General features: G+C 38.2%; 5 protein-coding genes across 5 annotated transcripts; 1 reads left to right on the forward strand and 4 right to left on the reverse strand.

The window, feature by feature from the left end:
* Positions 1-561: 561 nt before the first annotated feature.
* On the reverse strand, positions 562-5,736 carry rpl6 (ribosomal protein L6). Its single transcript, XM_042420997.1, has 7 exons — positions 5,716-5,736; positions 4,481-4,627; positions 4,277-4,375; positions 2,738-2,881; positions 1,155-1,203; positions 856-1,040; positions 562-746 (listed from the first exon to the last, which is right to left on the reverse strand). The coding sequence occupies exons 2-7, from the start codon at positions 4,625-4,627 to the stop codon at positions 594-596; spliced, it is 777 nt and encodes a 258-aa protein (XP_042276931.1). The 5' UTR covers positions 5,716-5,736; the 3' UTR covers positions 562-593.
* Positions 5,737-6,729: 993 nt separating this feature from the next.
* On the reverse strand, positions 6,730-11,986 carry acaa2 (acetyl-CoA acyltransferase 2). Its single transcript, XM_042421864.1, has 10 exons — positions 11,833-11,986; positions 10,387-10,553; positions 10,121-10,249; positions 9,806-9,922; positions 9,512-9,659; positions 9,204-9,379; positions 8,544-8,673; positions 7,807-7,877; positions 7,524-7,678; positions 6,730-7,424 (listed from the first exon to the last, which is right to left on the reverse strand). Exons 1-10 carry the CDS (start codon positions 11,846-11,848, stop codon positions 7,343-7,345), a joined length of 1,191 nt encoding a protein of 396 aa, XP_042277798.1. The 5' UTR covers positions 11,849-11,986; the 3' UTR covers positions 6,730-7,342.
* A 206-nt stretch (positions 11,987-12,192) lies between these two features.
* On the forward strand, positions 12,193-16,964 carry mrpl40 (mitochondrial ribosomal protein L40). The gene is made up of 5 exons (XM_042421865.1): positions 12,193-12,395; positions 13,611-13,694; positions 14,981-15,136; positions 16,238-16,319; positions 16,449-16,964. Exons 1-5 carry the CDS (start codon positions 12,334-12,336, stop codon positions 16,674-16,676), a joined length of 612 nt encoding a protein of 203 aa, XP_042277799.1. The 5' UTR covers positions 12,193-12,333; the 3' UTR covers positions 16,677-16,964.
* A 594-nt stretch (positions 16,965-17,558) lies between these two features.
* Positions 17,559-20,134, reverse strand: c9h22orf39 (chromosome 9 C22orf39 homolog). Its single transcript, XM_042421866.1, has 3 exons — positions 20,027-20,134; positions 18,327-18,494; positions 17,559-18,198 (listed from the first exon to the last, which is right to left on the reverse strand). The coding sequence occupies exons 1-3, from the start codon at positions 20,066-20,068 to the stop codon at positions 18,067-18,069; spliced, it is 342 nt and encodes a 113-aa protein (XP_042277800.1). The 5' UTR covers positions 20,069-20,134; the 3' UTR covers positions 17,559-18,066.
* Positions 20,135-21,446: 1,312 nt separating this feature from the next.
* On the reverse strand, positions 21,447-27,765 carry ufd1l (ubiquitin recognition factor in ER associated degradation 1). Its single transcript, XM_042420813.1, has 12 exons — positions 27,624-27,765; positions 27,278-27,410; positions 25,176-25,208; positions 24,960-25,081; positions 24,519-24,649; positions 24,344-24,416; positions 23,787-23,855; positions 23,608-23,676; positions 23,481-23,531; positions 23,310-23,398; positions 22,324-22,408; positions 21,447-22,099 (listed from the first exon to the last, which is right to left on the reverse strand). Exons 1-12 carry the CDS (start codon positions 27,624-27,626, stop codon positions 22,025-22,027), a joined length of 933 nt encoding a protein of 310 aa, XP_042276747.1. The 5' UTR covers positions 27,627-27,765; the 3' UTR covers positions 21,447-22,024.
* Positions 27,766-27,919: the final 154 nt, after the last annotated feature.

The following is a 27,919-nucleotide window of genomic DNA, read 5'->3' on the forward strand; positions in this document are numbered from 1 at the left end:
CGCCAATTGAACCAGGACATTTATAATCCCATATGACCAGATACTTATGTTTCAGATGAATAGGTGGCTTATTTGTGGCACTGATGTACAGAAATGTATTAAGTGTGTTATGTAAATATTAAAAATAAGATGAAATCATGCATTAGCCAGAGTAATGTCTAAACTGTCATTTGCATAGTAAGCATTACTCAGCCATTGTATCTGTGAAGTCAATCACTGGGAGAGTGAAACTGCCGCATCACACAAGTGTCTCATATTCAATATGTTGAGGATGTTTAGTCCAATACAATTGGAATTACTGCTTCTTTACAGTTCCTGTAATCACCTAAAACATGTTTTGAAGCCCATTTCTGGTCTTTATTTGTAGTGAGATGCCAGCGACAGTTTAATTCCCCACAAGACACCATAAATCTACAAGTTATATGCACTGTTTGAGCTCCGGACATTAATAGTTTGTGTTGCTAAGATGGCAAGTAACTGACAAATCTGGTGAGGAAATATCTAAACTATAAATACACACACACACACACACGCTTTCAGTAGAAAAGAGACAAGTGATGGTGAAGTTGGTGGTACTGTTTATTACAACACATTTAGAAAACCAGCTTGTGTGGGTAGACACCATTAGACAGGCTAAAGGAAGAGCGCAGGTACCCTTTCATCTGAGGTACTTTCTTGATGAGGGGCAGAAGCTGAGCATCAACAGCTTTCTGGTCCTCCTTCCTCTGCTCTGTCAGCTGGTACTTCTGCACAGGTGAAAGAAAAAAAAAGGGCAGAAAAACCAGTGAGTCAGGTATTCCCATTACAAATTTATACAAATGTGTATTCTGAAGGCAAATATCCAAGTTAGTTTACCTCTTTCTCTGTGTCAAAGATCTCTCCCTCCTGGTGACGGGGCCTCCTCAGCTTCTTCTTCTTGAAGTAGGCGTCGTTAAGAGTTTTGGGGATCTTCATGCCAGAGATGTCGATTTTGGTGTTGGTGGCGATGACGAATTTCTGGTGAGCCCTACGCAGGGGGACTCTGTTCAAGGCAAGAGGGCCTAAAGGGTGTTCAAATAAGAAAACATCAGCGTTACAGAAACATGGACGACTTTCTTACTGACTGTATTATAATGGATGTTGATAATGTACATGAGCAAACATGTCATGCTTACCAGTGACGAGCAGGAGACCACTTGAAAGCTGCTTCAGGAACACCACACGCTAAAAAAAAACAAAAAAACAAGAGGCGTCATTTGGTATACAGCTGCTACACTGAGGGTAATTAGCAGACGAGGCTCCTATTGCATCAAATCATATAGAAAAGAGAAGGATCCTTTTAACCATTCAGCTCACAGAGAGAGCTCATTAACAGTCATATTTACGCCATTTTGTTAAGACAATTTAAACAGCTGCAATCCACTTTCATGCAGAGCTGGAGAAAAATGAATCTACTTGACACACACACACACTCCCAATTTTTATCAAGAGGGCTCCAAACTGTCAGATTCATAGCTGTAACATTATTTAGGTCAGCCACTGCTCCAAGTGTGTGTGGGCACACTCGCATGCTTCCATAACTTGCCCGTGTAGCGTTTGCGAGTGGGGAGGGAGGGACAATGTCTGCGGCAGCGAGGTTGTGTGATTATAGTGATGTGTCCAGCACGCCTGTTAGGCAGAACATTTGTGTGGGATGCACCACTACGGTTGGAGGCTTAACATCTTATATGATACAATACTGATGGAAAGGAGGTAAACCGATGGTTCGGTCGTTATGTCGCCAGTTTAAAAATAGTTTTATCTGAAAAATGTGAAAGTATCAGGTCTGTGTTAGAGGCGGTGTACAGTAAATGTCTTTAAATAGGAAGTAGATGGTGGAGTGTGAGTGCTACAAGTATCATTCATTTTGCTTTTCTGCAAATTATTGACGTTATAACAAATTTCAAGTGAGAGCTGCAGTCTATTATATAACATTTTAGCTATTTTGGTTCCCTATTCTGGGTTTAACTGTTCAAACTGTAACTCAGCATTGATGCTATGCTAATTAGCTGTCTACAATGATGTGCCCCCACAAGCAATTAACTTGAACTGCTGACTCAATATTTGAGGTGTTTTGACAAAAAATTTTAATGCCCATCTGCCAGACAATGGAAATCTTTCCCGGTGATGATGTAATGCTTTTAAATATCAATAACTGTTCTCACTGCATGAAGTGCAGCTGCTTGTATATTCACATAAAATACAAGAATCTCACTTAAAAAATCCTTTTTGTTTCTCAAATGATCGCAAGTGGAAAATTTCAACTCCAGGCACAAATGTTACATTTTAAAAAGGCATCAGAACATCATGTTGATCACATGTTTGTTTTCTAGTGATGGACACAAACACCAATGTGTTAAATAAGCTATCTGTCAATGAGAATCTTCCTGAATTTGGATGGTGGGGATACCATTTTCAGTTTATATTGACCAATACTGGCTCTTAGAGTCTTCACCAGCCAAACAAAGTTTATAGTATGATGAGGGACAGATAAATTGTCCTGTTTTGGTCCATGAAGCCAACAGCATGATGGCCTTTGACTCTCAGAGCAGATTATCATTTTCACAAAATTAAATGAATATCCTTGACATTTCAAGATTGTGGATGTGTACAGTGTCATACACGGAGCACGTTTTTTTAGCCTGTGTATGTGAACAATTTCTGCTAATCTCTGAGTACATACAAACCAAAATGAACTTGTGCTAAGAACAGTTCTCACCTTTCCACGGTGGCGACCAGTGAGCAGGACGAGGACAGTTCCTGGGGTGATGGTGGCGCGCAGCTTCCTCTTGTGCTGGCTGAAGGGCTTCTTCCCGTGGCTTTTCAGTTTGCGGGCAACATCCTCTGTAGGGTAGTAGCGGGGCTACGGGAAGAGCAAACGCAGAACATTTTTTTAGGTTAGGACCGGTCAAGACCTTAGGGAAAGTCATACAAAGTGAACAAAATGACAGGAATGACAGCACAGCATCAGCTGGGATGCTCTAAAATTGATGGCAAAATTCAATCCCATATTGACAAGTTAAATTTTATTTTCTACCATTTTGGAATCACGAGACAGCCTAGAAATTTTAAGGATAGATTCACAATTTTTCACTCTTAAAACAGTCAGGTGCCCATATGAACAGGTCTTCCTCTCAAATCATTAATCAGTAATCATTCCTCCTGGTTACACTGGCTATGAAAAGATCCCTTTCAAATGTGCTTTTAATGTAAGTGATGGGGGCCAAAATCCACAGTATGCATTTAAAAGTTTATCTGAAGCTTATATGAGGCTTCAGCAGTCTGAGTTAGTCATATCAAATGGATATCTGACGCATTTACAGTCTTTTTAGCATCAAATTCCCTCTTTGTGTTTCCTCAGACAGTGTTTCCCTGTTGAGCGGTGGTGGAAGTACAGTAACAAAAAGAGGGACTCTGGCACTAAAAGACTAACTCTGAAAGATATCCACTTGATTTGACTCATTTGGACGGCTGAAGCTTCATATTAGCTTCAGATAAACTTTTAAATACATTTTTACACAGAAGAAGGCTTGTGGATTTTGTCCCCCATCACTTACATTGTAAGTACATTATGAAGAGATCTTCTAATGGTCAGTATGAACAGGAGGAATGATTACAGCAAGAAAAACCTATTCAATGTTCATGTGGGCACCTGACTGTTTTAAGACAGACTTGAGAACCCATCCTTTAGCTCAGTTCAAGAAAACTAATTGAATATGGAAACATTATATCCCGGTCTTATGTCTAGTATTCTGTTCCATTTAGTAGTTCATGTACAATACCAGTGAAAAGTTTGGACACACCTTCCAATCCACCTGAATGCAAAAGGGTGTGTTTAAATGTTCAAGTGGGCACCTGAATGTTGTCTTAAGACAGACTTGGAAAATTGTGAAGCTATCCTTTAAGTCTGTGGTGCAAAACACTGCATGCATTTTATTCTGCTCAGTTCACTTCAGACCAGACATTACGTCAACATGTGTAGACTTTGTGTGTTTGCTGCTAGCTATGAAGTTTTAAGTTTGTGTCCACATGTCTCTCTGAATGCAAAAACTCTGCACACACTAAATTTCATAGAAAAATCTCAGTGACAGTGTACGACAGGAGTTACTTTACCTCAGTCAGGCACATGTTCAGGATTTGCCAGGATGTGTATACTATTTATTTTTTGATTCAATTTCTCTGTCAGCGATGACATTTACACAGTTCCAGCTGTCTGTAGCTGTGTATCAAATCTGCACAAAGATGTCACATCACTCACCATTTTGCGCAGCTTGACAACACGAGTGCCTCCATTCTTGTCTCCGCCAACAGTCTTGACAACGGTGGCCCTAGGCTTCTCCTTAATCTTTTTCTCAATCTGCAACAAGTGCAGAGTATTAACATCAAAACAAGATACAATCCGCAGGTTTAATGTGTATATTGGTGACTTTATTATCATCTTTGTTTAGTGTTCTGCCCTCACCTTGGTCGCAGTGGTCTTAGTCTTCCTCTTGTACATGGCCCTGCGGGCGTACATAGCAGAACGGGAGTAGCGGCCGATGCCCCGGGCCAGAACCGGGTTCCGGCTCCCGTGCTTCTTCTTGGCAGATTTTTTGTCTCCCTCTGCCATCTGACACAAAGCAAGTTAAAACAGAGGTTAGTGATCTGACACAAAGCAATATAGAACAGGGAATAGTCCATGAAAATCAGTGTGCAAAATACAGTGTGACCATTGGGTGGTACTTCCAAAACAGAATTTATTCTGTGATTGACAGACTGTTTAAGGACTTTTAAAGTTTTTTTCTCCAAGATAAAGGACTTCTTTATATACAGTATCAATTCATGTTCACATTTCACTTTTCCTTTAGAATTGGATGTTTTTGAATATGCAGAGACAGCACATTTGTATTTAAGTGTCATTACATAAAAATAAACCTCACTGTGTGGGTAATAATATAATTAGGCCTATTGTTGAGACCACCATAATATTTCATTGAGATTTTCAGGGGGTCTAAGCTGTTAATTAAAGGGTCCCAGACCCGCAGAGACCCCTTGTATTTCGCACACTAGTTCTAACAGATTTATAACAAGTTGTGTTAAATTCTCAGTACAATAAGCTCCACTATAACCCAGACTACCACGTTATCAATGACAGCTGAAGCAATAACATTAATAGCTTCTAAACTAAAACCTAAAATGCATATATATACTGCAGAAAGTACAAATACACTTAAAATTCAACAATAATATCCGATGTATTTAATCCTTCACTCCGCAGACATTGCAATAGCAGAGGAGGCATGACAAGTATCGTTAGCTGCCAGTTAGCAATATAGCACTGTTGAATCGCTTTACGTACTATGTAGCCACTCGTATCCCCAAATTGAAAGTATTTATAATAATTGAAAACTACACGACAGCGGAACCTTACGAATAAACACCGTAACCTTACGACTAAACAAGACTTAACGAAGTACAACACGTTTCTATTAGCCGCTAAGCTAACACGAAGGCTACCCGGCGGCCTGCGACACCGATGCACCAAACAGTTTATTAATACAGAAACATGGCCGAATAATCACAGTAATAACGATGTCTAACGCATCATCTAGATACTTAGATTCGTCTTCTGACATTTGAAGACTGTAGTTTTTATTAAATAACGCAGATGAACACAGATTTTATTCCAACAGTCACACGAAGGCAAGCCAGTCTTACCTTTGCTATGAAAAAAAGACCGACATCCGGGCATGTGACGTATATAAGGACGCTGCAAGATGACGTTGACGTACGTAGCGTCGAGTTTCAAGGATGTGATGGTACTTGTAGTCCTAAAGAGATTTCTCCCGTATGCTCATTTGTAAATTTCAAATACAATCAATGTTGCGCTTGTTTTTAACGGCTGTTACTCTCCGACATTTTGGATACACTTTTCTTTTTTAATTTTAGTTAATTAACTAAACTAATTTCTCTGACTACATAGTGTTGTTTTTATCTATCTATCTATGAATAGAGTTGGATAGTATGAGGCAACCTGGCCTTTTATGGAAAAATCTTATACACAAATCCAGAACAAGCAACTTTAATCTTTTACAAATCCCAAAACAATCTCTGTATCAGCAAAGCACAAAAATTTACCTTCTAAATATTGTGAAGCACATTTGCAGTCTAATTTCTTTTCATATTGCTCATACTAAGTTACAAAGCTACAATTTATTGTGCATGCAGATTTGATATCCCCTTTTTATGCATTGTTCATAAACCTTTTAGAAAAAAATAATTAAAAAAATAAAGGTCATTGCAGTCTAAAAAAACTTACAAATATAAAGCATGTGAATGTCCAAGTCATATACAAAAAATTACATTCAATAATCTTTTCTCTATGCTTCTATGTAATCAGTTTTTCTGAACCATTTTGAAAATATGTACAAAATAATATAAAATAAATTATAAATGTAAAAACAAATGTAAGATTCTGAAGATTTTTATTCATTATCTTTCTTTTTCTTGGTTGCATTGAACTTATTCTAAATTGTAATTGCACTGTGTATTTTCTGTTTTTATGTCTATGAAGCACTTTGTCAACCTATGTTGAACAATAAAAGCTGTTAGTTAAAATAAAAATTACCATCAGATCAGATCAATTCCATGCTTAACTATAAAATTAACAGACTGCGGCTGATGCTGCTGCTTAATCAGTATGAAAATGTGAAAAAAACAAAACTTCACATGTATTTTCCAAACTGTAATTTATTGAGATTCTTTGACACAGAAATACAAAATCGTTTTTTTCTGAACCCAACACAGGTCAGACATGTTTCGGCAGTTCCCTGATAATGGAGTGGATCCGAACATTTTAAGGCAAATATCGCAGTTCCTCTAAACTCAACACTGACAGTACTTTTGAGTTAATAATATGCTACACGGGTTAATGTAACCAAGCTAGCTCTGTATTTCAATCACACACAGAAACAGCCTCTGGCACACCAGTACCACCAGTACCACAGACATGTGGATCGGAAACTTGAGTTAGCTCTTAATATTCACTTCCAAGGCAACTCTGGACTGGAACATTTATTGCACATTTTTGTATGAATAGACTGAAAGAAGTAAAGAGTAAGCAGCAAAAAAAAGTCTGATTTATAGTAATGCGTTATTCTTCTTTGTTTGCCAGGGTGAGCTGAGCATCGGTGCTTCATGGTAGAGAACATTTGCCATTTTATGTGTATGTGAAAGGCTTGAAATAATATCAGGTTTAATTTGAGCATTTTTTTTTACGTGAGCAGATGGTGTCTGTGAATGATATTCCTCTTCAGGCATCCTTCCAAGTATACAGCTTCTTCAGTTAGCATTTCTCAAGGATGATGGCGATGCCCTGGCCACCTCCGATGCAAGCAGAGCCAACAGCGTATTTGCCCCCTCGTCGCCTGTCAGGGAGAAAAAAAGTTAATTAATCTTAGCAAATAAGTGTACAGACATCTCAGCTGATTTATTGTAAACATAATTATTAATAACAACATTATTACCTGAGCTCATGAACTAGGTGGGCAGTGATGCGTGTCCCAGAAGCTCCAAGAGGATGTCCGATGGCGATAGCTCCACCGTCAACGTTGCTCTTCTCAGGATCCAGTCCGAGAGCCTTGCTAACAGCCAGGTACTGAGGGGCAAAAGCCTCATTCACCTATGTAAAGCAGATGACATCGATGACACAAACGAGTAGCCACTATCTGAATAAATCAACACATACTGTATATAAAATGTGTGACATAAACTCAAGTAGGATTAAAGTTTTTAACTGCGGTAATGTACCTCCACAAGATCCATGTCCTTGAGAGAAAGACCGGCTTTTTTGAGAGCTTCGGTGATTGCAGGAACTGGGCCTGAGATGATTTAAGGAAACCATGTCAAATAATAATTCATTCATTTTCATTTTTGTAATCTCAGAATCCATCAGCTATCTGTCTGATGACGATTTAGCCTCTGAGGGCTGACGCCAATATTTCAGGGATTCTGGTGTAGCAAACAGATATCCGGGCTAAGACTTCCTCTTCCATGTGTCAGTCATTGCTTACAGTCTGATTAGCCACTTGAGACGGTCCAGACGACATTTCAGCTAATTTCTTTAAACAGATATATGCATATAAATACTGGTCAATTTTAATAAAAAAGCTAATAAAAAGCTAAATTGTCATCAGATGATAGCCGATGGGTTCCGAGATAGCATTTCGGCCAATGCTTTGCACCTCTTTTGCCCTCCACATGGACTCTTTACCTGCATGCAACATCAGCCTGCTCAAATATGATTGGTCAATACTACACAGACTACAAACGGAAACCAGAACGCTTCCGGTAACAAAATCTTGTCCCATTGCCAACAGATTCTGCTTTCATTGCAAATATCTGTTTATAGAGATTACTGTTTTTGTGACGTACAATGTATATGATGTCATATCTGATGTCGATTGTCATGCAAGCTGAGGACAAATTTATACTTTTGTGCAACAAAAGTGGAAAATAAAGTTGATTTGACTTGATTGGTCACTCACCAATTCCCATAATGCTTGGGTCACAGCCTGACACATGATAAGACACAATCCTGGCCAGCGGAGTGAGCTTGTGTTCTTTCAGTGCATCCTCACTTGCAATCACCACAGCAGCAGCACCATCAGACACACCCTGAAGATAAAGAAGAGCACATTTGATTTAGTAATGATACTTATTCATTGATTCATGAAATGTTCCTATGTACAGATCTGATCTTAACTTGTGTGTACCAATAAATTAAAAACTTTTGATAAAATTCATCAATGTTTTTTTATTTCCAAAATGTTTCTGGGTTAGAACAAAATTTAAGAGACGACGAGTGTCAGGAGTTCTGGTTTGTGGTGATACATGAAGAAATAGCACATAAAACACTACTGATGTCCAGGAAACACCAGATGTCAAATATTACAACTGCATAGTTTTTCAGAACATCTTGTTGTAGTGAAATACACAAATAGCCTTATGATTTGCTTGATACTGGGAGATGCCAGATGGCGGAAAATAAGTCAGTGTGTTTGGCACACTTGAATCACACACTGATATCCACAGTGGGGCATTCTCCAGTGTCGGCAGGTGTCTGTTCAATGACACTCTGAGGAGGTAGATAGAACTATAAAAGCTGATCGCCTCAGATCGTCAAGATTAGTCATCAATTAGCTCACCGAAGCATTGGCGGCAGTTACAGTCCCTCCCTTCTTGAAGACAGGGGCCAGTTTAGCCATCTGTTCTAGTGTGGTCTGTGGCCGAGGGTGTTCATCCTGAGTCATCGGTACCTTGCCCTTCTTCGCTTTCACATCAATGGGAGCAATTTCTGCTGTGTAGTGACCGGCCTCGTGAGCTGGAGACAGAAAAACACATAAAGATCTTAAAATATAAAGAATGTGCTTTATTTCTCAGATGAAATAATACATGTATGGCGAGCAAACCATGAAATTATTGAAAACATATTTTAAAATGTAGCTTCTCTGACCTGCCTTCCACCTTTGTTGCGTCTGGTATGCATATTTGTCGCAGTCTTCTCTTGTGATCTGGTATTTCTCTGCCAAGTTTTCCGCTGTGATGCCCATTGGGATTTTGACGTGCAGGTCAGTGAGTCCCGCCCACAAAGTGTCCTCTAGCTGTCAAGCAGATGAGGGGAAGTTTTAGCTTTGTGTCAAAAGCTTTTAGGAGTTTTAAAACAAGCCGCCTTCATGATGATGTTCAGACTGTAAGCATCAAGGGACTGTTGATAAGAAAGTCAAGAAAATATAAAAATCAAGAAAACCTTGAGGTCGAATCCAAACTTTGTACCAAATCGTATGTTGCGAACAGCATATGGGGCCTGGCTCATGCTCTCTGAGCCCCCACACAGGACCACCTCTGACTCCCTGAGGAGGATCTCCTACAAACACACAGAGTAGGTAAAAACAAAAGGTAACTCACATTATGTTTTTAATTGATATAAGAGAAATACTGTGACTTTACTAGAGACCAAACTCCTCACGGCATTGCTTCAGTCATTTATAAATATACAATAATGTGATTTATTCTGCATTTATATTCCTGCCAGAACATCCTTTGCTCTCGGTGGAGTACTCACATGAGCACCATTGATGATGGACTGGAAACCAGACCCACACAGTCTATTCACAGTGAGAGCAGGCACTGGGATGGGAACACCACACCTCAGACCAACATGGCGTGCGATGTAGGGGGCATCAGCTGAGCTCTGAAATAAGAAGAGAGACAGAGACGAATGAAAAGGTGAGTAATAAATCCAAAACACTAGTCAGCACATACGCATGTGTTGGTCCTTGTGATCAGAGTGTGTTAAATGTGATTTTTGATATGTTTGATTTAAAATACCTGCATGACGTTCCCCATGATGACACTGTTTACAAGCTCCGGTGCCACACCCCCTGCAGCGAGTGCAGCTTTGGCTGCGTGCTCAGCCAGATCTGTTGCACTGTGATCCTTCAGAACACCTCCATAGGTGCCGAATGGAGTGCGCTTGGCAGCAACAATAAATACACCTGCAGAGAAACAAAGTATTTTAATACAGCAGTGAGGAGTTAATACCACCCACCACCAGGCCACAGCCAGTGCTGGGTGGTGCCCATTGCAGAAATGGATGGTATCAAGATGCAGAAGATAAAAGATGTCAAGGAGAAACTAAAATCAGACGCACCACGAAGGAATTGTTCCACTGAATCAAGGAGGTTTTTTAAATACTCAAAGTACAGTAAACTCTTCTTTCCCATGAATATTTCACGTGCTTGCACACAGGCACAAACACAAGGTTTATGTTTAATAATTATGGAGTTTTCTTTTAACTTTTTTTTTTTTTTAAAGAACTACATATTGCGACTGTTGATTAAATAACTATTAAAAGTGAAATTACAGTCAATCAAAGGGATCTACAGTGAAACAGGTAAGGAAGGTACTTTTTCATCTGCAAGTTAACCACGTTGGTTAACATGTACTAAAGTGTGGTGCCATCTTTGAAAGGACATACTGCATAATAGTATGACCATGTGCAAACTCTAAAAAAAAAAAGTCAGGTGTCTAAATGAACCCTTACACATATTCTTCTTGCTGTAATCATTCCTCCTATTCACACTGGCCATTAGAAAATCCCTTCATGATGTAAGTGATGGGGGACAAAATCCACAGTCCTCTTTCCTTACAAACATTTATTTAGAAGTTTTTAAGCTAATATGAGGTATTCACTCTAAAATAAAAAAAAAACTAATCTATCTCTTATCAGACATTACATTAATAGCATTAGCGATAAGCTCTTGTTTTCGTTTTGTATTAACTTTATAATAATAGCTGTCATGTTTAAGAGGTGGGTGTTAATGTTGTGCGTTAAGTATCAAGTTTTTTTGGTCGTTTTTTTAAAAAGTTTCGATTCTGTATTATGTCTGCATTAAATATTATAAAGAGTGGACCAAAAACTAAAGAAACAGAAAGAGAAAAGTGGAAAGATCTGTGTCAGTGGTGAAAAGTAGTGAGTAGTAGTAGCAGTAAGTAACACACTGTACTGTATAAAGCAAATAAAGATGACGCCACCTCGTCACCTTTCGCCTAATTTTCCAGTAACGTTATGATCAGCAAAACTTTTCATGCAGTCCTGACATAACAATTTTAAAATAAAGTCGACTTTACAGGGATTACATTCATTTTAAGTTACTATAATAATGTTACACTAATTGGCAAGATTTAGCTCTAACATCAAATATCGTCACAGCAGCACAGCTACAGCTTGCATGCTTTCTTGGCTTCCTACTCAACTAAAAAGAGTTAATTTACCTCTGAGGAGTGCCATGATGCCGATTCAACAATCCAACACTGTCAGGATCAAACTTTTTCGAGCAGTTTCTTCTTGAATCACTCTCAATTACCCCGCAGTGACAATAAAGACCTGCTGTACCTCCGACCTTTCCCCCAAATAATGCTGGGATCATTTCCCACTCAGGCAGTAAGATTCGACAAAAAATGTTACATATACAGTCAAATCAACTAATTTTAAAATTATTTAAAATTATAAATATCTCACTTTGTTTTTATTTGATGACAGTGTATGTGAAATATTCAAGATTTCACGCCGTATTTTATTTTTCAGCGCAAACAAAATACTCGAAAGTGCGGTGCAAACTTGTGGACTTGACGTCATCTTTGTGCGTCCCGTAACGTCTGTTCACTCAAGAGAGCAAGGAGGAGACAAGCGAAGTGATATTTGACTACATGTGAGCATTTCTGTTAATCTGACACCGACTATGAGTTTACAGTGAAACAACGCCCAGTGGAAACATGTCTGTGGCTTTGTCGCGTTGTCTCTGCAGGCTTTTATCCCGACAAACTGCTGCTTCAAGGTGAGTGTTTGTAGTGAAATCTCTCTGCTAGCTAACAGGGAGCTAACAGCGAAGGTTATTCAGTAGATACATTTACTCAAGTACTACTGTGCGTAAGTACTAAGTAAGTAGTAAATTTATTTGACAGCTCTAGTTACTTTTCAGATGAAGATTAGTCACAATGGATAACATAACCTTTTAAAATACAACACATTGATAAAGATGAAACCAGTGATTTCCAACCTTTTTGGCTTTTGACGTCTCATAAAAAGCAGTGTGTAGTTGGGGTCACATTTCAGATGTCTGTGAGTTGTCTGTTTTCTATGCAAATGACCACTGAATGTATTATATTGCAACAGTAATATATCTGTATATATCTTCTCATAATTGGCCAGCTCTGGAAACAAAATAAAATATTGCATGGCTTCCTATTTCCCTCATACTCCTGTTGTTTATTGCAGCAAGTATTTCCATTTGATGTTACTTTATACTTCCACTCCACTACATTTCAATACAATATTGTACTCAATTACATATATTTGACAGCTTTGGTTACTTTTCTTTGAAGATTTGACACAATCACAAGCTTTTAAAATACAACACATTGTTAAAGATGAAACCAGTGGTTTCCAACCTTTTCCAACATCTCACAAAAAGCAGTGTGTAGTCGGGGTCACATTTCAGATGTCTATGAGATGTTAACAGCTCCACCAAATAGTGTTTTTTCCCCTCTAAAACTCTCACATGGTTTAATTTCAGCAAATATTCAAATGATTCAATATTTCACCTAAAATCAAAGATTAGAGGAAAAGTCCAAAATCTGAAAACAGATTTGTGTATCAGAACTTTGTTTTTTCTTCTTTCCTCTCTCATTAATCATTTCACAACCACTGGACTAAACTAGCTAACTGTATATAAAGTGGTTCAAACTAGCTCCACCTCCAGCAGCTACAACAGTAACATGGTGCTTACACACTGATGCTTCAGTGTTAATAATATAATGATGTCATGTATAATAATATATCAGTCAGAGGGACGAAATGAGTACTTTTACTTGAATACTTTAAGTACATTTTTCTGCTAATACTTATGTAGGATTTTTCATGCTGGACTTTTACTTGTAATGCAGTATTTTTGCATGGCTGTATTGGAACTTCATGCTCCTTAGTCCACATGCAGGTCAAGGAGGCAGCATGTTTTGACCTTGTACTCTGTTTGTTATGTCTTGTTTAGCAGCTTTGTGTTGGGAGAAAATCACCATGCTGTTCAGAGTCCTTGGTTTGCACCAGTGATGACACTGAAGACATCTGCTCCTCTGAGGTATGATATACAATGGATTATTATTATAAAGCAACTGCCCTCAGAAAAATTTTCAACCAAAAAGTCAGAATGAGAGTAAGTGATCCTGAACGGAAGTTACAGAGGCTAAAGTGTCCCACGGGACCAACGGCTCTGTGCCAAAACATAGTTTTCACCCCTTTATTGATCTCAATTTATTCGAAGATTTTGTTTATATACTGTATTGGGAAATGTTTGGCCTATAAAATGTCAGAAAATAGTGAAAAATGTCAAGATCAAGTTCCACAATAGAGCTACAATGATTAGTCAATCAATTAGTTCCCAACTATTAAAGGTGCAGTGTGTAGAATTTAGTGGCACTAGCAGAATGTACTTGGCAGATATGGAATATAATATTCATAAGTATGTTTTAATTAGTGTATAATCCCATGAAACTAAGAATTGTTGTGTTTTCGTTACCTCAGAATGAGCCCATTATGTCTACATAGGGAGCAAGTCCTCTTCCACGGAGCCCGTCATGTTGCACCGTCATGTTTCTACAGTAGCCCAGAACGGACAAACCAAACACCAGCTTTAGAGAGGGTCTTTTGTATTTTTCGCAACTTTGACGGCCACCATATGTTCTTCTACACACATGAAGGGGGGGGGGGGGGGGGGGTTATTCAGTTGGTTGCAATCTGCAACCTCACCACTAGATGCCACTAAACCCTACATACTGGTCCTTTTAAATTAATTGCCAGCTATTTTGATAATTGACTAATCGTTCTGAGTCATTTTTTTAAGAAAAAAAGTCAAGATTCTCTGGTTCCAGCTTCCGAAATGTGAATATTTTCTGGTTTCTTAAGTCCTCTATGATAGTAAATTGAATATCTTTGGGTTGTGGACTGTTGGTCGGTACAAAACAAGACACTTAAGGGGACATCTCAGGTTTTGGGAAACAGTGATCAACATTTTTCACCATTTTCTGGACCAAACAATTAATCCATTAATCGAGCATTTAATCAACAGATTAATCAATAATGAAAATAATTGTGAGTTGCAGCCATGACTGTGATGTTCTTTTTAGCACAGATTGTACAGCTGAAGTGTGTTCCTGCTATAAAAATAGAACTGTATCATACTGATTAAATCAGAGCTGTGCCCAACTTTTCTTGACTCATGAGTCACTTTCAAATCAAGTCTGGACATTCAGATTTAGAGTTAAGTACATGTAATTACTGTCAACTGTATAACTCTAAAATGACGTGGATATGATGACATTACCTCTGAACATGTGTACTTAAAAGAGTGATTTGTGTTTTTGTAAGAGCGGAACCCAAAAAGAAGAAGAAAGTGGACCCCAGAAGGGAGCAGATGATAAGAGACAGGCTGAGGAAAAAGCTGAAAAAGCTGGAGAAGGTTCCACCCGAGCTCATCCCGATAGAGGACTTCATCACTCCAACCAAATGCTTGGATGAAACAAGGTGCAGTTCATTTCACATTTGCAAGTGACCATGTTCGATTGTTTTATTGATGCATCTGCGTGTGGTTACAGTATACATTAAAGAACGAGGATTTTTCTTATTGTCAACAGATGTCCTGAAAACCCCAAAACCAGCCTGTGTGTCCAAAGTCTAAACTACTAAATCTATGAAACTCGCATAGATTAACCACATTGTTGCATTGGTTAGACTTGCTGGTTTTGGTGGTTTCAGGTTGATTCATCCAAGGAGGTTACTTTTTTTTCCCTGTTGGGTTTTAATCTGATGTGTAAAATCAGTTTCTTTGGGGCTTTCAGACTAAAATCACTTCCCCTGAATTGTTCCTGTCAAATTTTAGAATTTCATTGATTAATTTTTGGACATTGATTTAGGGACGGATTTGACACAAAAAACGATAAAAACTATATCACAATCCCAGTTGAGCAAGATTGCAGGACTCTTCCTCCTATTGACTGTTCCACAGAGAAAATTAAAAACACAGTGTTTTGGCATCAAGCCTCCCAGATATTAAAGGATAAGTTCACAGAGTTTCAAGTCTGTCTTAAGTCAAGTATGTCTTTCCTCTCATGTTTCCTCAGACAGTGTTTCCCTGTTGAGCTGTGGTGAAAGTATAATAACAAAAAGAGGGACTTTTGCACTAAAAAGACTAACATTGAAATATATCTACTTGATTTGACTCAATTGGACAACTGAACCTTCATGTTAGCTTCACGTAAATACATTTCTACACAGAAGGAGGCTTGTGGATTTTGTCCCCCATCATTTACATTGTAAGTTTATTATTAAGGGATCTTCTAATGGCCAATATGAACAGGAAGAATGATTATGACAAGGAAAAACCTGTTTATTGTTCATATGAGCACCTGACTGTTTTGGGACAGACTTGAAAAGCTGTGAATCCATCCTTTAAAACAACGTCGGACAAATGGCTGCTCAAGATTAAAATGACTGATTTTAATATCTTTCATGGAGACATTTTTATGCATCATTTGTCTTTGACTTTATGTACCATTGTTCTTTTCTTGACATTATCATACCTGCAGACTGAAGTGCTATAAAATGTTTATTAATCTCTTTACAAAGGGAACGCTCTGCACCGAGGCTATCATTTGAAGACAGTGAAGGTCGAGCCCTGCTGCTAAAGGAGTGGTCTCGATACAAACAGGTGACCACTTATCACCCACAGCTCCAGCACATAAGCTTTTATGGAAAATGTAGCTTCTGACATTTGCACTCCATTATGTACAGTTTGTGGGCTCCATTTGTTGGGCTCATTAGTCTTGTGTTCTTGCAGGAGCAGCACATGGCTGAAGTGCAAAGTGTTGAACTTGCTCTGGAAGCACAGAGGGAGGCGCTGGAGGAGCTAAAGCTGGAGTCTGAGGAGCTGTACCAGGCGGCGCTCAAACCAGACCTCCTTCTCTTTCCTTTCACTCACGAAGGTCCCACTTACACACCCCCAAAGACCAAGCATGAAGCACCGGAAGGGAAGTACAATGACATCACTAAAGTCTACACGCAGTGATGGACAGGAAGCAGTTGTGGGCGCAGTTTGTGTGTGTGTGTATTGTTGTTTATTTGTTGATTCAACAAACCATGATGCAGCCTTTGAACAGCCTGCAGGTATGAAAGACAATTTCCACATAAATCTTTTTCTTCAACTATCGACAAGAGTATCAGACTTACAGTCATCTCAACTCTTTCATTTGTGTCAAATGCAAGAACTTTCATGGAAATTGTTTTTCCACATTCATGTCTCTGTATAAAAAGTAACTTGAAAGAAATCAAAATATTAAAATGTACTTTTTTTTTTTTAATAAATCCAATTTGTTCTGAATTATTTAAAACTTGTTATTTAAGTGAATCACATGAAGGCATGAAACTGATGCACAACTCCATGGGGTGAAACTTTTTCAATTATATTAATGTGTCAATACTATTATATAACATACTCATCACAGAGTCATCGATAGCATCAAAAACAGCATGTTTACAGGGGTTAAAAGACAGAGCTGCAACCATTACTCAATCAATTGATTAGTTGTCCACTATTAAATTAATCGCCAACTATTTTGATAATCATTTTGAGTCATTTCTTAAGAAGAAAATTTCCAAATTCTGATTCCAGCTTCTCATATGTGAATATTCTGTTGTTTCCTTAATATTCGATGATAGTAAACTGAATATCTTTGGACAACGAGACATTTGAGGACGTCATTGTGAGCTTTGGGAAACAGTGATCAAGATTTTTTACTATTTTCTGGACCAAACAACTAATCGATTAATTGAGAAAATAATCAATAATGAAAATAATATTTTGTTGCAGCCCTAGTCGGAGACAATCTATCCGACCATCTGACTAACAGGCTTATCAGAGATCAGATATCCTATTGATGCCAACAAAAGCTGTAGTGCATTTTTTTTTTATTTAACCCACATGAAAACAGTGTGGCTAATCCTTCATTATTTGGATGAATGATACAGAATTTATTAATAGTATAATTTGACCCAATATGGCCTCTTCTTTACCTTAAGCTTTTATACTCAATGTCAAACTCATTTAGGCAGAGTGTAGTCAGCCTCTGTGCTTCAGTTTACACAAACAATGAAGATTAAAATATTTATGACTGACAAAAAGGACAACACTACCTTCACAGAGACCATCTTGTAATTCACTGGTTGAAAAGCTGCTGTCATCTTCATCACTGACCACTGGATGCTACCATCACTATCAATTCATTTACACATATCTGAGTAAAACTTGAGATGGCCGTGAGTGTCTGCCAGTCTCTCAAGCACATGTGGTTCTGAAGGGTTTTGTTATGTTCATGAAGTGAAATACAGTACATCCTGAATCTCTGTTTCATTTTGCTTTGGCTGCCACGGAGCAAAGACGGCAGGATAAGAGTGACAGTTCAAGAGTCCTGAGGTTTTTCTTGGTTCAGGGGCAGGTGCCAGTCTCTGGGAGGGTCTTGCCTCAGTTGCCACACAGGGGTGAACTTTCTCTGCTCTGCCACTCTGTCCCTTTCACTCTTCTGCAACGCTTCCTGCAGTAGACATACAGAAAAAAACATTTTTACTACTGAGTTCACTGGTTTCATTTTCAGGACATGCAGAGATCCTGAATAGCATTAAATAAATACAAGTCTAGTCTTACAACAAGACAAAGTTGTACCTTGGCCTCAGTGCTTTTGTGTTTCTCCCACTCTTTGCAGTTGTAGTAGTCTTCTTTCCACTGATGGCAGGACGGGGAGGTACCGTAAGTGTAGTAGTGGTGGAAACGATTCCACAAGCTCTTACAGTGTCTGAATTCACTCCAATAGTCGTCACAGGCCCGGGGCGGCTATATGGGCAGACAAAGGTGGGAATCATCACTAATCTAGCTGAAAAATATTCATTTCCCCTCCCCTGGTTATATCTACTATGCTAACAGGGCCACAAATGAAAATAAGAGATAAACCTGGTGTGTGTGCACAGTTTGTACCAATGAATGTAGGTTTAGAGATGAAGTTTAAACTCAAACAAATGCATTCAAAAACATTTTTAACACAACTCCACACTCTGGACTCTATACTCAATTATTATTTAAACATTTGCAATGATTGTCCTCTATAATAATCGCACTGTGCTGTGTAGATTCCATATTTTTTTATAAATCTAAAAAGGGAACCGCAATTCCACCTTGTAAGTTAGATTTTATTAGACAAATATGTCATACACAAATACACATTTGCAAAATAAAACCCGTCTCATTCTTAAATGAAAGATTTCGATTATTATATTTTAATTACTGAATCACCCACTAAGAAGGTTTCTGTTATTTTACGCTGCCATTTCGGCCAAGTCTGCCTTAAAAAAAAAAAAGATAATGTATTTCAAAAGACATCCTGGTTAAATAAAGGTTAACCCTCACATGCTGTTCATATTCTGACCCTTCATAGTATCCCCTCATAATTGGTCTCTATAGCGAACCTGAACCACAAATCTATTTTTCATTCATAAATACCTCATCAGTCATTAATAAATGGGTGATTAATAATTAATGAAGCTTTCAGACAGCAGAGAGAATGTATTATTTAGATTCAACACTATGTGCTAGTGGAAGAAAAACATTCACAATCACACTATATTAAGATCCAACATAACCTTAAACAGGAGAACATAACGGCTATCATGACTTCAGTGAATGTTATTGAATGTAAAGGATGCAACATTTTTGAATGCAGACTTTTGATTTTTTTTTTTTTTTTTTTTTAATGAAATCCGGGTCAAATATTACCTGGAACAATCTATGTATAAACTGTGTATCAGGTGCTCAGACAAAAAGCTGTAATATTTCCATTTTTGTATATTCTGGTTCACTTTAGTAAAAGTCATAAAATTTCAGGCTAGAAGAGTCATTTAGAGATTTTTATACTGCTCTCAAATGTAATAAACCCAAATTTGAGCTGAAAAGTATGTAAGGGTTAAATAATACATTTAAAAATGCAAGATATGTTAATTATGTTTGGCATAATACGAGTCGGAAAACATGTCTGAATGTCCCCTGTGGTTGCCAGAGATGCACCTCAGTAACATTAATTTGTTCTTGGAAATTTTATCTGGCACGATTACACTTCAAAGCAAATCATGACTGGAATAAATATTTGATGGGTTTTAAAGTAAAGCTTCCTCGGTCTGTCTGACTGCTTTAGCGTTAACTTTGCTAAGGTTATACTGACCATTAGCAACGCTAGCTAATCACCTTGCTAACTGTCTAACCTACTTCTTTCAGATTCGTCAATCTACAGTCTATCAACAACAACACAGATGAGCTAAATCGGAACATCTTTACCAAAAAACGTAATTCATAATGTTATTTGTTCGATACTTTACCCTCCATGTTAGCTTTGCTGGCTGGTCCATTGCTAACTGCATTACTATCCTGAACGCGTTACTTTTTTCCCACCCGCATTCTGTGAAGACCCGCCCTACTCCGCCTTTGATTGGCTCTGACCTTTATATTCTTACTCTAAACCAATCACCTCACTCCTCATGCCTAATACTAACCAATCAAACTAACGGAGGCGACGAGTACTAGTCAATCAGAGGCAGAGTAAGGCGGGTCTTCGCGGAATGCGAACAGTGGAAGAAAAAGGCGACCTGAACCAGGAGCACTTCCGGTTTCATTTCTGTTTCTCCAAAATATTTAGACTAATGAAAAACATTTTTGCACTTACCAAAATGCAATGAAACATCCCATGTGTTATCTTCTTGTCGTAACCATAGTTGTTTTAAATGTATTAAAAGCTCTAACACATCTAAAAAGAGATATACCTGTTTTGGAAAATAAATCCTTCTTGGCTTTTACATCCTGATTTGTGGGATTTAATTAATTTATTGGCTACTAACACAAGCTACTAAATATTTCAGGTTACTTCTAATTGTATCTGTTCCATTAGACCTGCTTATTCCTGTAGTTTGATTTGACCAAAGGCAGACTAGGCACTGTGTCTTAAAGGACAGGTTCACAAAGTCTATCTTAAAACAACAGTCCGGTGTCCATATGAACACTGAAAGAGGTTTTCCCCTCCATAATCATTCCTCTAGTTCATACTGGCTTTTAAAAGATTTCCTTCAACTGTGCTTTCAATGTAAGTGATGAGGACCAAAATCCACAGTGTGTCCACACAGTCATTTTGCACAAGAATGCATTCGAAGGCTTCAGCAGTCTGAGTCAATCAAATCAAGTGGATATCTGCCACATTTACAGTCTTTTAGCATCAAATTCCCTCTTTGTTTCCTCGGACAGTGTTTCCTTGTTGAGCTGCGGTGGAAGTTTAGTGACAAAAAGAGGGACTTGGGCATTAAAAAGACCATAACGTTGAAAGATATCTACTTGATTTGACTAATTTGGATGGCTGAAGCTTCGTATAAGCTTCAGATAAACTTTTAAATACATTTTTGCACAGAAGGACTGTGGATTTTGTCCCCCATCACTTACATTAAGTGCATTATGAAGGGATCTTCTAATGGTCAGTATGAACAGGAGGAATGAGCATCTGACTGTTGTTTTAAGGCACACTTGATTGTGAACTCGTCCTTTGACTCAGTTCAAGGACACTATCATTAATGAATATGGAAACATTATTATATCTCGGTCTGTTATTCTGCTCCATTAAGTAGTTTATGTACAGTATCAGTCAAAAGTTTGGACACACCTTCCCATCCACTTGAATGAGAAAGTGTGTCCAAACTTTTGACTGATACTGTAAATGTTTAAATATTACAAGAAAAAAAAAAACACTTTCACATATTTCCATTCCAAAACACAGTCCTTTATTTGTCTATAAATAAACCAAAGGGGAAAAAACTTGCAAATTATTCCTATAACTCAGAAAAAAAATCTTCAAACATAAAATTATTTCAATTATCAATAAAAACTTAAGTATAGAGCTATTATTGCCCCCATTTTAATCATAAAAATGGGACTCAGGATAAGACTATTTTTGGGGGATTGTAAAGATTCGACAATTCTGGAAAAAGGGGGAACATATCTCTAAGAGAAACATATTTCAAATCTGATATCAAAACAACAATCCTTGATATCTTGGTGATGTATTTATTCAGCCTGTCTCAAACCAATCAGTCTGGACTTGTGAATACCAAATTACTACTGACAGCATTTTACTGAGCTCAGGTTCTGCTGATCAAACAATTGCTGCCAGAGCTTTATAATAAAATATAATCCCACCACAACAGTACAACTGTAATATCAAAGGGACAAAGACACAAAATCCCTTTGCATCTGAAGGGCAGTTTACTTTGCTGTTGTAGGTGACAATAGATACGGTGGGTCCGTGCACATTATGTTGGTCTCTCCGCTTTGATTCTTCAAGGCTTTCTGCCCTTCTTGCGTAGCGACTGTCCTTCTCCGGAGAAGGCGATGAATCTGTTCATGGCGTCATCCTGAGAGGATTAAAAGAGGTTTTAAAGTAGTGAGAATTATAAAAGTTCAACATAAACCTGAAATAACTGATTTAGTGAACTCCTGGTCAAAGTCAAAATAAAACCCAGTTTAGTTCCAGTGCTGGGGGGACAAAGTTGTACTGGACATGAGGGCGAGGAGCTGCACTGAAATACTGTAAATACAGCCTGACGGAGCAACTAACAAAATCATTCACGGTACTCACATCATCGATAATTTTCCTGGGCAGCGGCTTTGAGTTTCTGATGAAGGTGATTCTGCCCATTTTGAATTCGTAGTTGGGAATCCCTCTGTATGGCAAAAGATTAGAAGTCAAAATTTTTTACACAATACCAAAGATACTTTTAGTTGTGGTCTAGAGCCATAGCACCTTTCAGCTGTTTACGTTTAGTGATGTGTGGTAAAATAAAGATCCAACAGGTGCTACTCAGGGCTTCCACACACTGCGCAATATTGACCATTTCAGAAGCTGAATGCTCACATTGTGAAGTGGAAAAAAGACAACATGTTGACACGTTCCTGCTTGTCAGTGAGTCTGTTGTCCTGTTGTGCATGTAGTTGAATGACCAGGTGACAAAGTAGCCTGATAATCAGACTGAATTGCCACTTCTTTTTCTCTTCATCATCTATTTGAGTAACTTCAAACAATTGGAGAGATGTCAGGTTATGAGTTCTGGCACCACACTAGGCAGCTACAAACTTTATCTAACTAAACCCAGAATAAAAGCAAGCTGAGCATGCTTTGTGACACCAAAAGAAAAGCGACATTTGAACACAGAAAAGCAATTTTTTAAAAATGTTCCTTATTTAAAGAGTGTGAACTTATTCTTAGCTTGTGAGAGACAATTCTCAGCACAGTTATAGTTACTGTTTCAAGACATTGCAATACAGTCGGAGCACCAAACAAAAAGTGAGAATGTGAGACAATTTCTCACACTGCAGAAACTTCACCGTCTACACCACAGTGTCATTAGCTGCCAATCAGCCCCACTGTGTCGAAATGTACGACCAAATTCAGCTCACCAGTCAAATGAAGATTTTCTCTTGTCAGACAAATCCTGTCTAATAAAGCCAAAGTGCATGGACCTTAACATTAGGCAGAGTTACCATTTTGAATTATTAAACCACTGTGGAGTTATAATGTTTTAATTTCAGGCCATCTAATGTATAATATACTGAACATATTTTAACCTTTTGATGTCGCTTGCGGTAAGAGGAGCAGGGCTCGGCTCAATGCCTTTCGTTTTCCCATCCAAACGATTGCCAGAGCCAGTGAAAGCCTGAGGAGGAGAAACAGATTAGAAGTTAATCAGCGTCATGAAGACATTATGGTGCCTCTGACCCACATCAGCATTTACTCACTCTGAATCCTGTGTCCATATCAGCGTAACTGCTGGGATCTGCTTCTTCCTCCTGTGAAGGAAAGAGAGTTTTGTCAATGTCTGTGGAAGCACAAGAATTTACAGGTGCCTTCAGGTTCGGTCCTTACTGTTGGTTCTTCCTGGTGCTGAGGTCGTCTTTCAGGCTCTTTGTAGCCCAGTGGAGCATCAAAATCCACCTGAGAATCAGAGTGAGTCACAAACGCAAAATTAAAGAACACAACTGAATAATTGACAGTTGTCTGGGATCAAATTTTTAGCATAATAAGCAACATATGGAGGGACTTACATTCATATCGCACTCAATGATGGATACTGCTTTGTCTGGCTTAGTCTCCATTACTCGCAGCTCGTAGATCTGAAACAAACACATTGGTCTTATTAGCAGCGAGGCATACATACACAGAAACCACAAACTAATTTGCATATTTATTTTAAGTCTTACTGTTTTACAATGACGGTGCTCAGAGGTGACAATTTACAGGTTGGCTTTAATACTTATTTTTTTGTTTGTTTTTTTCTCTTTTCTGCATATTCACTTTTTTCATCTATTTTGTAATAGACTGCTTATTCTTCCTTTTCATGTCTGTCATTTCTCTTTCAGTCATAAATACACATATACATACACACACACACACACACGCCCTGCACAATTGCTCTTGGCAGCGATAACTGGTTTGCATTATTATAATAATCATTGTTATTACAATTATAATTATAACAGTTAATTTTTGTATTATTATTTGTTTTGTTTGTTTGTTTGTTGTGGTGGCTTTTGTCTAGTTCCCGTCATTCTTCCTCACTTCCTCATCTCGATGTCACTTTGCACAAAAGAAAACGTTTTACCTTTTCATTGTAGTTGATAGCAATGACATCACCAGTTGTCAAGCAGGCAAAGTTTCTCAAAGCATTCTCCAGCCTGAAAAAAAGAAAAAAAACAAAAACAAACTTAGTTTAATACTTTAGTTAAATGTAAAATATGAAAAGGGACAATTTCATGTTCCAGGTTGATATTTCTTACACTGCTTTGGGGTTTGTAATGTCCAGGAAGTCGGGGCTCTGTGGCTGGAACTTTGAGTAAGTGGCCACCATGAGGTTAACACTTTCCACTTGGACCAGACCACCTTCCTCCAGCAGCAGATTCTGCATCATCTGAGGGGAGGAAATACACCAAGAGCGGCTTTTAAAGTTGTGGAAGGAATGAATTGGCAATGAAAAGTCAAACCTCAGTCACAATAAGAAACAAAGTTAAATTTGAACTCTGTTCTCTCTCATTCATCATTTTTAAAACTTCTATAAACTCAGTATCTTTTTTTCCATTAACTACTTTTTTGCTTCCACTCCTATTTATGTAAAATATAAATAATGTAGCAAACACCTACTTAAGCATTATACTCCATATACACAGCAGGTAGTTCAATCTCTTTTCCTGTAACACTAACATTCAACTAGTGTTTCTCACCCAGTGCGGCAGGTAGCAGATTCCCTCGTCTGCTACAAACTCCAGAACACCACAGTGCGTCATTCTGTCTGAGTTCTTGTTGGTCAGCTTGAACAGCATCGGATAGGTGATGTTAAGTCTGCCTGTACAGGGGAAACACACAGAAAGGTAAGAATCATGGAGAAAGTACATACATGGAGCAGCATGAAGAAGTGTGTCAATTTAACTTGTACTTACTGAGCTGGTCGAGAGCTGAAGGTGGCATAATTACTGAAAAGAAACAGATAATTAGTTGAGACATTAATAAGAAATAAGCTCTCATAAATATCTTCACTGTCAGATAAACACTTTTAAACAACCAGTATAAAACACCTAAGGTACAAGTATGAATGAATTTGAACAATTTGTGACTTTTCACTTCACTGGGAATAATCCAGATCTACTTGGAAATGGCTGAGAACTGGCTGGAACCTGTGGCAGACAACATACTGTTTCATCTCGTACTGTCCTGCATTTCATGCTAGAGTGACGGACAGTTTGATTCTGAAAGAGTTTGCAGCGATGGGCAAAGTTATTCAAGTTGTATCTGTGAGTTTACCGACGAATTTGGTGTTACAAACAAAAACGGATCTCTGACACAACATTTCAAGACACTCAGCAGTCACAGAAGGTAAATATTACCTCAGGACAGAGAGAAAACAAAGTACTGTTACTCTGGGAAATTAAAGATGGTCTAACGCAGAATGTGCAATAAAAATCAATGTATCCTTCAGCCCTTCGGTTTGTATTATCAGATGGCATTTAGAAATGGGACAGAACTACTAATGCATAACAACAGGATGGCTGCACCAGACATTAAGGCAGAGCTGAATATGAGTCAACATGAGAAACTGATCCATTCAACAGTAGACAAAACTTCAGAAGGCAGTCATGAGAGATCTTTGATCGATTAGGTCGTCCATGTTGTTGCAAATGACTACAGTGTTTTGACACATTTTAACATTAGTCTGCACTTTTATCTCCGTTTTCGTACAAACCTTTGAAGGTCGATACAGTCAATACAAAGGTAAAACTCTCCTTTCTGGGAATTTGTAAAATCTACATAGGTGGGTTATCCAACTTGGGAAACTCTGCATAAAAACAGAGTTCATAGGTGAATTTAGGGCTGCAACTGGCCATTATTTCATCATCAATTAGTCTGTTGATTATTTTCTCGATTAATCGATTAGTTGTTTGGTCTATAAAATGTAAGAAAATGGTGAAAAATGTTGATCACTGTTTCCCAAAGCCCAAGATAATGTCCTCAAATGTCCTTCTTTGTCCCGACCAACAGTCCACAATGCAAAAACATTCAGTTTACTGTCACAGAGGACTAAAGAAAGACTAAATAAAGAAAATATTCACATTTGAGAGGCTGGAATCAGAAAATTTGGAATTTTCTTTCTAATAAAATGACTCCAAATGATTGATTGATTATCAGAATAGTGCAGACTGAGCTGTTGCCAAATGGAAAAAGACAAAGTGGACTGATGAATCAAAGTTTCACATTTTCCACCTGGTCATTTTATGTAGATCAGCGTAAAATCCAATAAAATAAAAAGTCACAAATAATCAAACATTAAAGGATAGGTTCACAACTTTTCAGGTGTGTCTTAAAACCGTCAGGTGTCCATATAAACACTGAAAGAGGTTTTCCTCGCTGTAATCATTCCCCCAGTTCATACTGGCTATTAAAAGATCCCCTTCAAACGTGCTTTCATTTTAGGTGATGGGGGACAAACTCCACAGTGTGTCCACAGTCATTTTGTGCAAAAATGCATTTAAAAGTGTATCTGAAGCTTATATGAGGCTTCAGCAGTCTGAGTTAGTCATATCAAGTGGATATCTGCCACATTTGCAGTCTTTTTAGCATCAAATTCTCTCTTTGTGTTTCCTCGGACAGTGTTTCCCTGTTGAGCTGCGGTGGAAGTATAGTAACAAAAAGAGGGACTTTGGCACTAAAAAGACTGTAACGTTGATAGATATCTACTTGATTTGACTAATTTGGACAGCTGGATTTTGGCCCTCATCACTTACATTGTAAGTGCATTATGAAGTGATTTTCTAATGGTCAGTATGAGCAGGAGGAATGTTTATGGCAATAAAAACCTATTTCAATGATCATTTGGCCACGTGACTGTTGTTTTTAACACATCGTTTAATCTATATTTTCTGGTTTTGGATGATTACATCTATATTTCTTGGGTTCTGACCAAATATACAAACATTCAGTTTGTTTCTGAAACATTTAACTAACAGTGTATGGACGTATAAAGGCATCTCTTTGAATAAATACGTACTTTTGCCTCCTTTCTCCACGTCGGAGCGGTCGTTGGGTCCAGCCAGCATAGACACTGAGTAGCAGCGGTACTGAGTGGAGAAGCGGTTCTGGAAACCCCGGGACATCGGGTGGTCGAAAACGTGGAAAGAAAACTGTGGAACAAACCAAAAACTCCATTAAGAAAACACACACCTTTGACCGTGAGTTGGTTACCTTTTCCGAACCATGACAGGGCATCTTTCTGCTGCTGTCGTGTTGTTGTTAGCCGCTGCTAAGTAAGCTAAACTGCTACAATTACGATTTGTTTTGATATAAATGTGTCGTCAGCGGCGGACAAAAGAAACAAAAGCAGGGCGCCTGCTCACCATGTCGACGTCTTTGGTTGTCAAACGACCCAAATCGAAATGTTTCTTTGCGTTTTAGTGCTTTAAAATTTGCATATGTGCAGTAGATTTCCACTGTTGTCTTCCGCTTCTTCCGGAAGTGTACGCAATGACAGGCGGAAGTGACGATATGGCAGAGGCCTGTTGAAATGACATTTTTGTAGTTCTCAATTAGATGCTCCCTGCAATGGTCGAAGAGGTGCCCAGGTCCTTTAATTAAGTAAAAGTATCAATACCACAATGTAAAAATACTTACTTACAAGTAAAATACCTACGTT

This window comes from Thunnus maccoyii, chromosome 9 (assembly GCF_910596095.1).
Source record: "Thunnus maccoyii chromosome 9, fThuMac1.1, whole genome shotgun sequence".
Classification (NCBI taxonomy): Eukaryota; Metazoa; Chordata; class Actinopteri; order Scombriformes; family Scombridae; genus Thunnus; species Thunnus maccoyii.

What these genes read in the sequence shown, in the direction of transcription:
- rpl6 (XM_042420997.1), bottom strand. Translation starts at nt 4,627, where the DNA reads ATGGCAGAGGGAGACAAAAAATCTGCCAAGAAGAAGCACGGGAGCCGG. An exon ending in CTGGTCGCCACCGTGGAAAG is followed by an intron (nt 1,204 to 2,737) that starts GTGAGAACTGTT and finishes GTTTTTTTTTAG; the next exon opens with CGTGTGGTGTTCCTGAAGCA. An exon ending in TCTTTGACACAGAGAAAGAG is followed by an intron (nt 747 to 855) that starts GTAAACTAACTT and finishes TCACCTGTGCAG; the next exon opens with AAGTACCAGCTGACAGAGCA.
- acaa2 (XM_042421864.1), bottom strand. An exon ending in CCATCATCAATGGTGCTCAT is followed by an intron (nt 9,923 to 10,120) that starts GTGAGTACTCCA and finishes GTGTGTTTGTAG; the next exon opens with GAGATCCTCCTCAGGGAGTC. An exon ending in CCCAAGCATTATGGGAATTG is followed by an intron (nt 7,878 to 8,543) that starts GTGAGTGACCAA and finishes AAATCATCTCAG; the next exon opens with GCCCAGTTCCTGCAATCACC.
- mrpl40 (XM_042421865.1), top strand. Translation starts at nt 12,334, where the DNA reads ATGTCTGTGGCTTTGTCGCGTTGTCTCTGCAGGCTTTTATCCCGACAA. An exon ending in CGACAAACTGCTGCTTCAAG is followed by an intron (nt 12,396 to 13,610) that starts GTGAGTGTTTGT and finishes CTTGTTTAGCAG; the next exon opens with CTTTGTGTTGGGAGAAAATC. An exon ending in AAATGCTTGGATGAAACAAG is followed by an intron (nt 15,137 to 16,237) that starts GTGCAGTTCATT and finishes CTCTTTACAAAG; the next exon opens with GGAACGCTCTGCACCGAGGC.
- c9h22orf39 (XM_042421866.1), bottom strand. Translation starts at nt 20,068, where the DNA reads ATGCAGTTAGCAATGGACCAGCCAGCAAAGCTAACATGGAGG. An exon ending in CAGCAAAGCTAACATGGAGG is followed by an intron (nt 18,495 to 20,026) that starts GTAAAGTATCGA and finishes CTGCCCATATAG; the next exon opens with CCGCCCCGGGCCTGTGACGA. An exon ending in ACAAAAGCACTGAGGCCAAG is followed by an intron (nt 18,199 to 18,326) that starts GTACAACTTTGT and finishes TGTCTACTGCAG; the next exon opens with GAAGCGTTGCAGAAGAGTGA.
- ufd1l (XM_042420813.1), bottom strand. An exon ending in CTATCAACTACAATGAAAAG is followed by an intron (nt 23,856 to 24,343) that starts GTAAAACGTTTT and finishes TGTTTGTTTCAG; the next exon opens with ATCTACGAGCTGCGAGTAAT. An exon ending in TCATTGAGTGCGATATGAAT is followed by an intron (nt 23,677 to 23,786) that starts GTAAGTCCCTCC and finishes TCTGATTCTCAG; the next exon opens with GTGGATTTTGATGCTCCACT.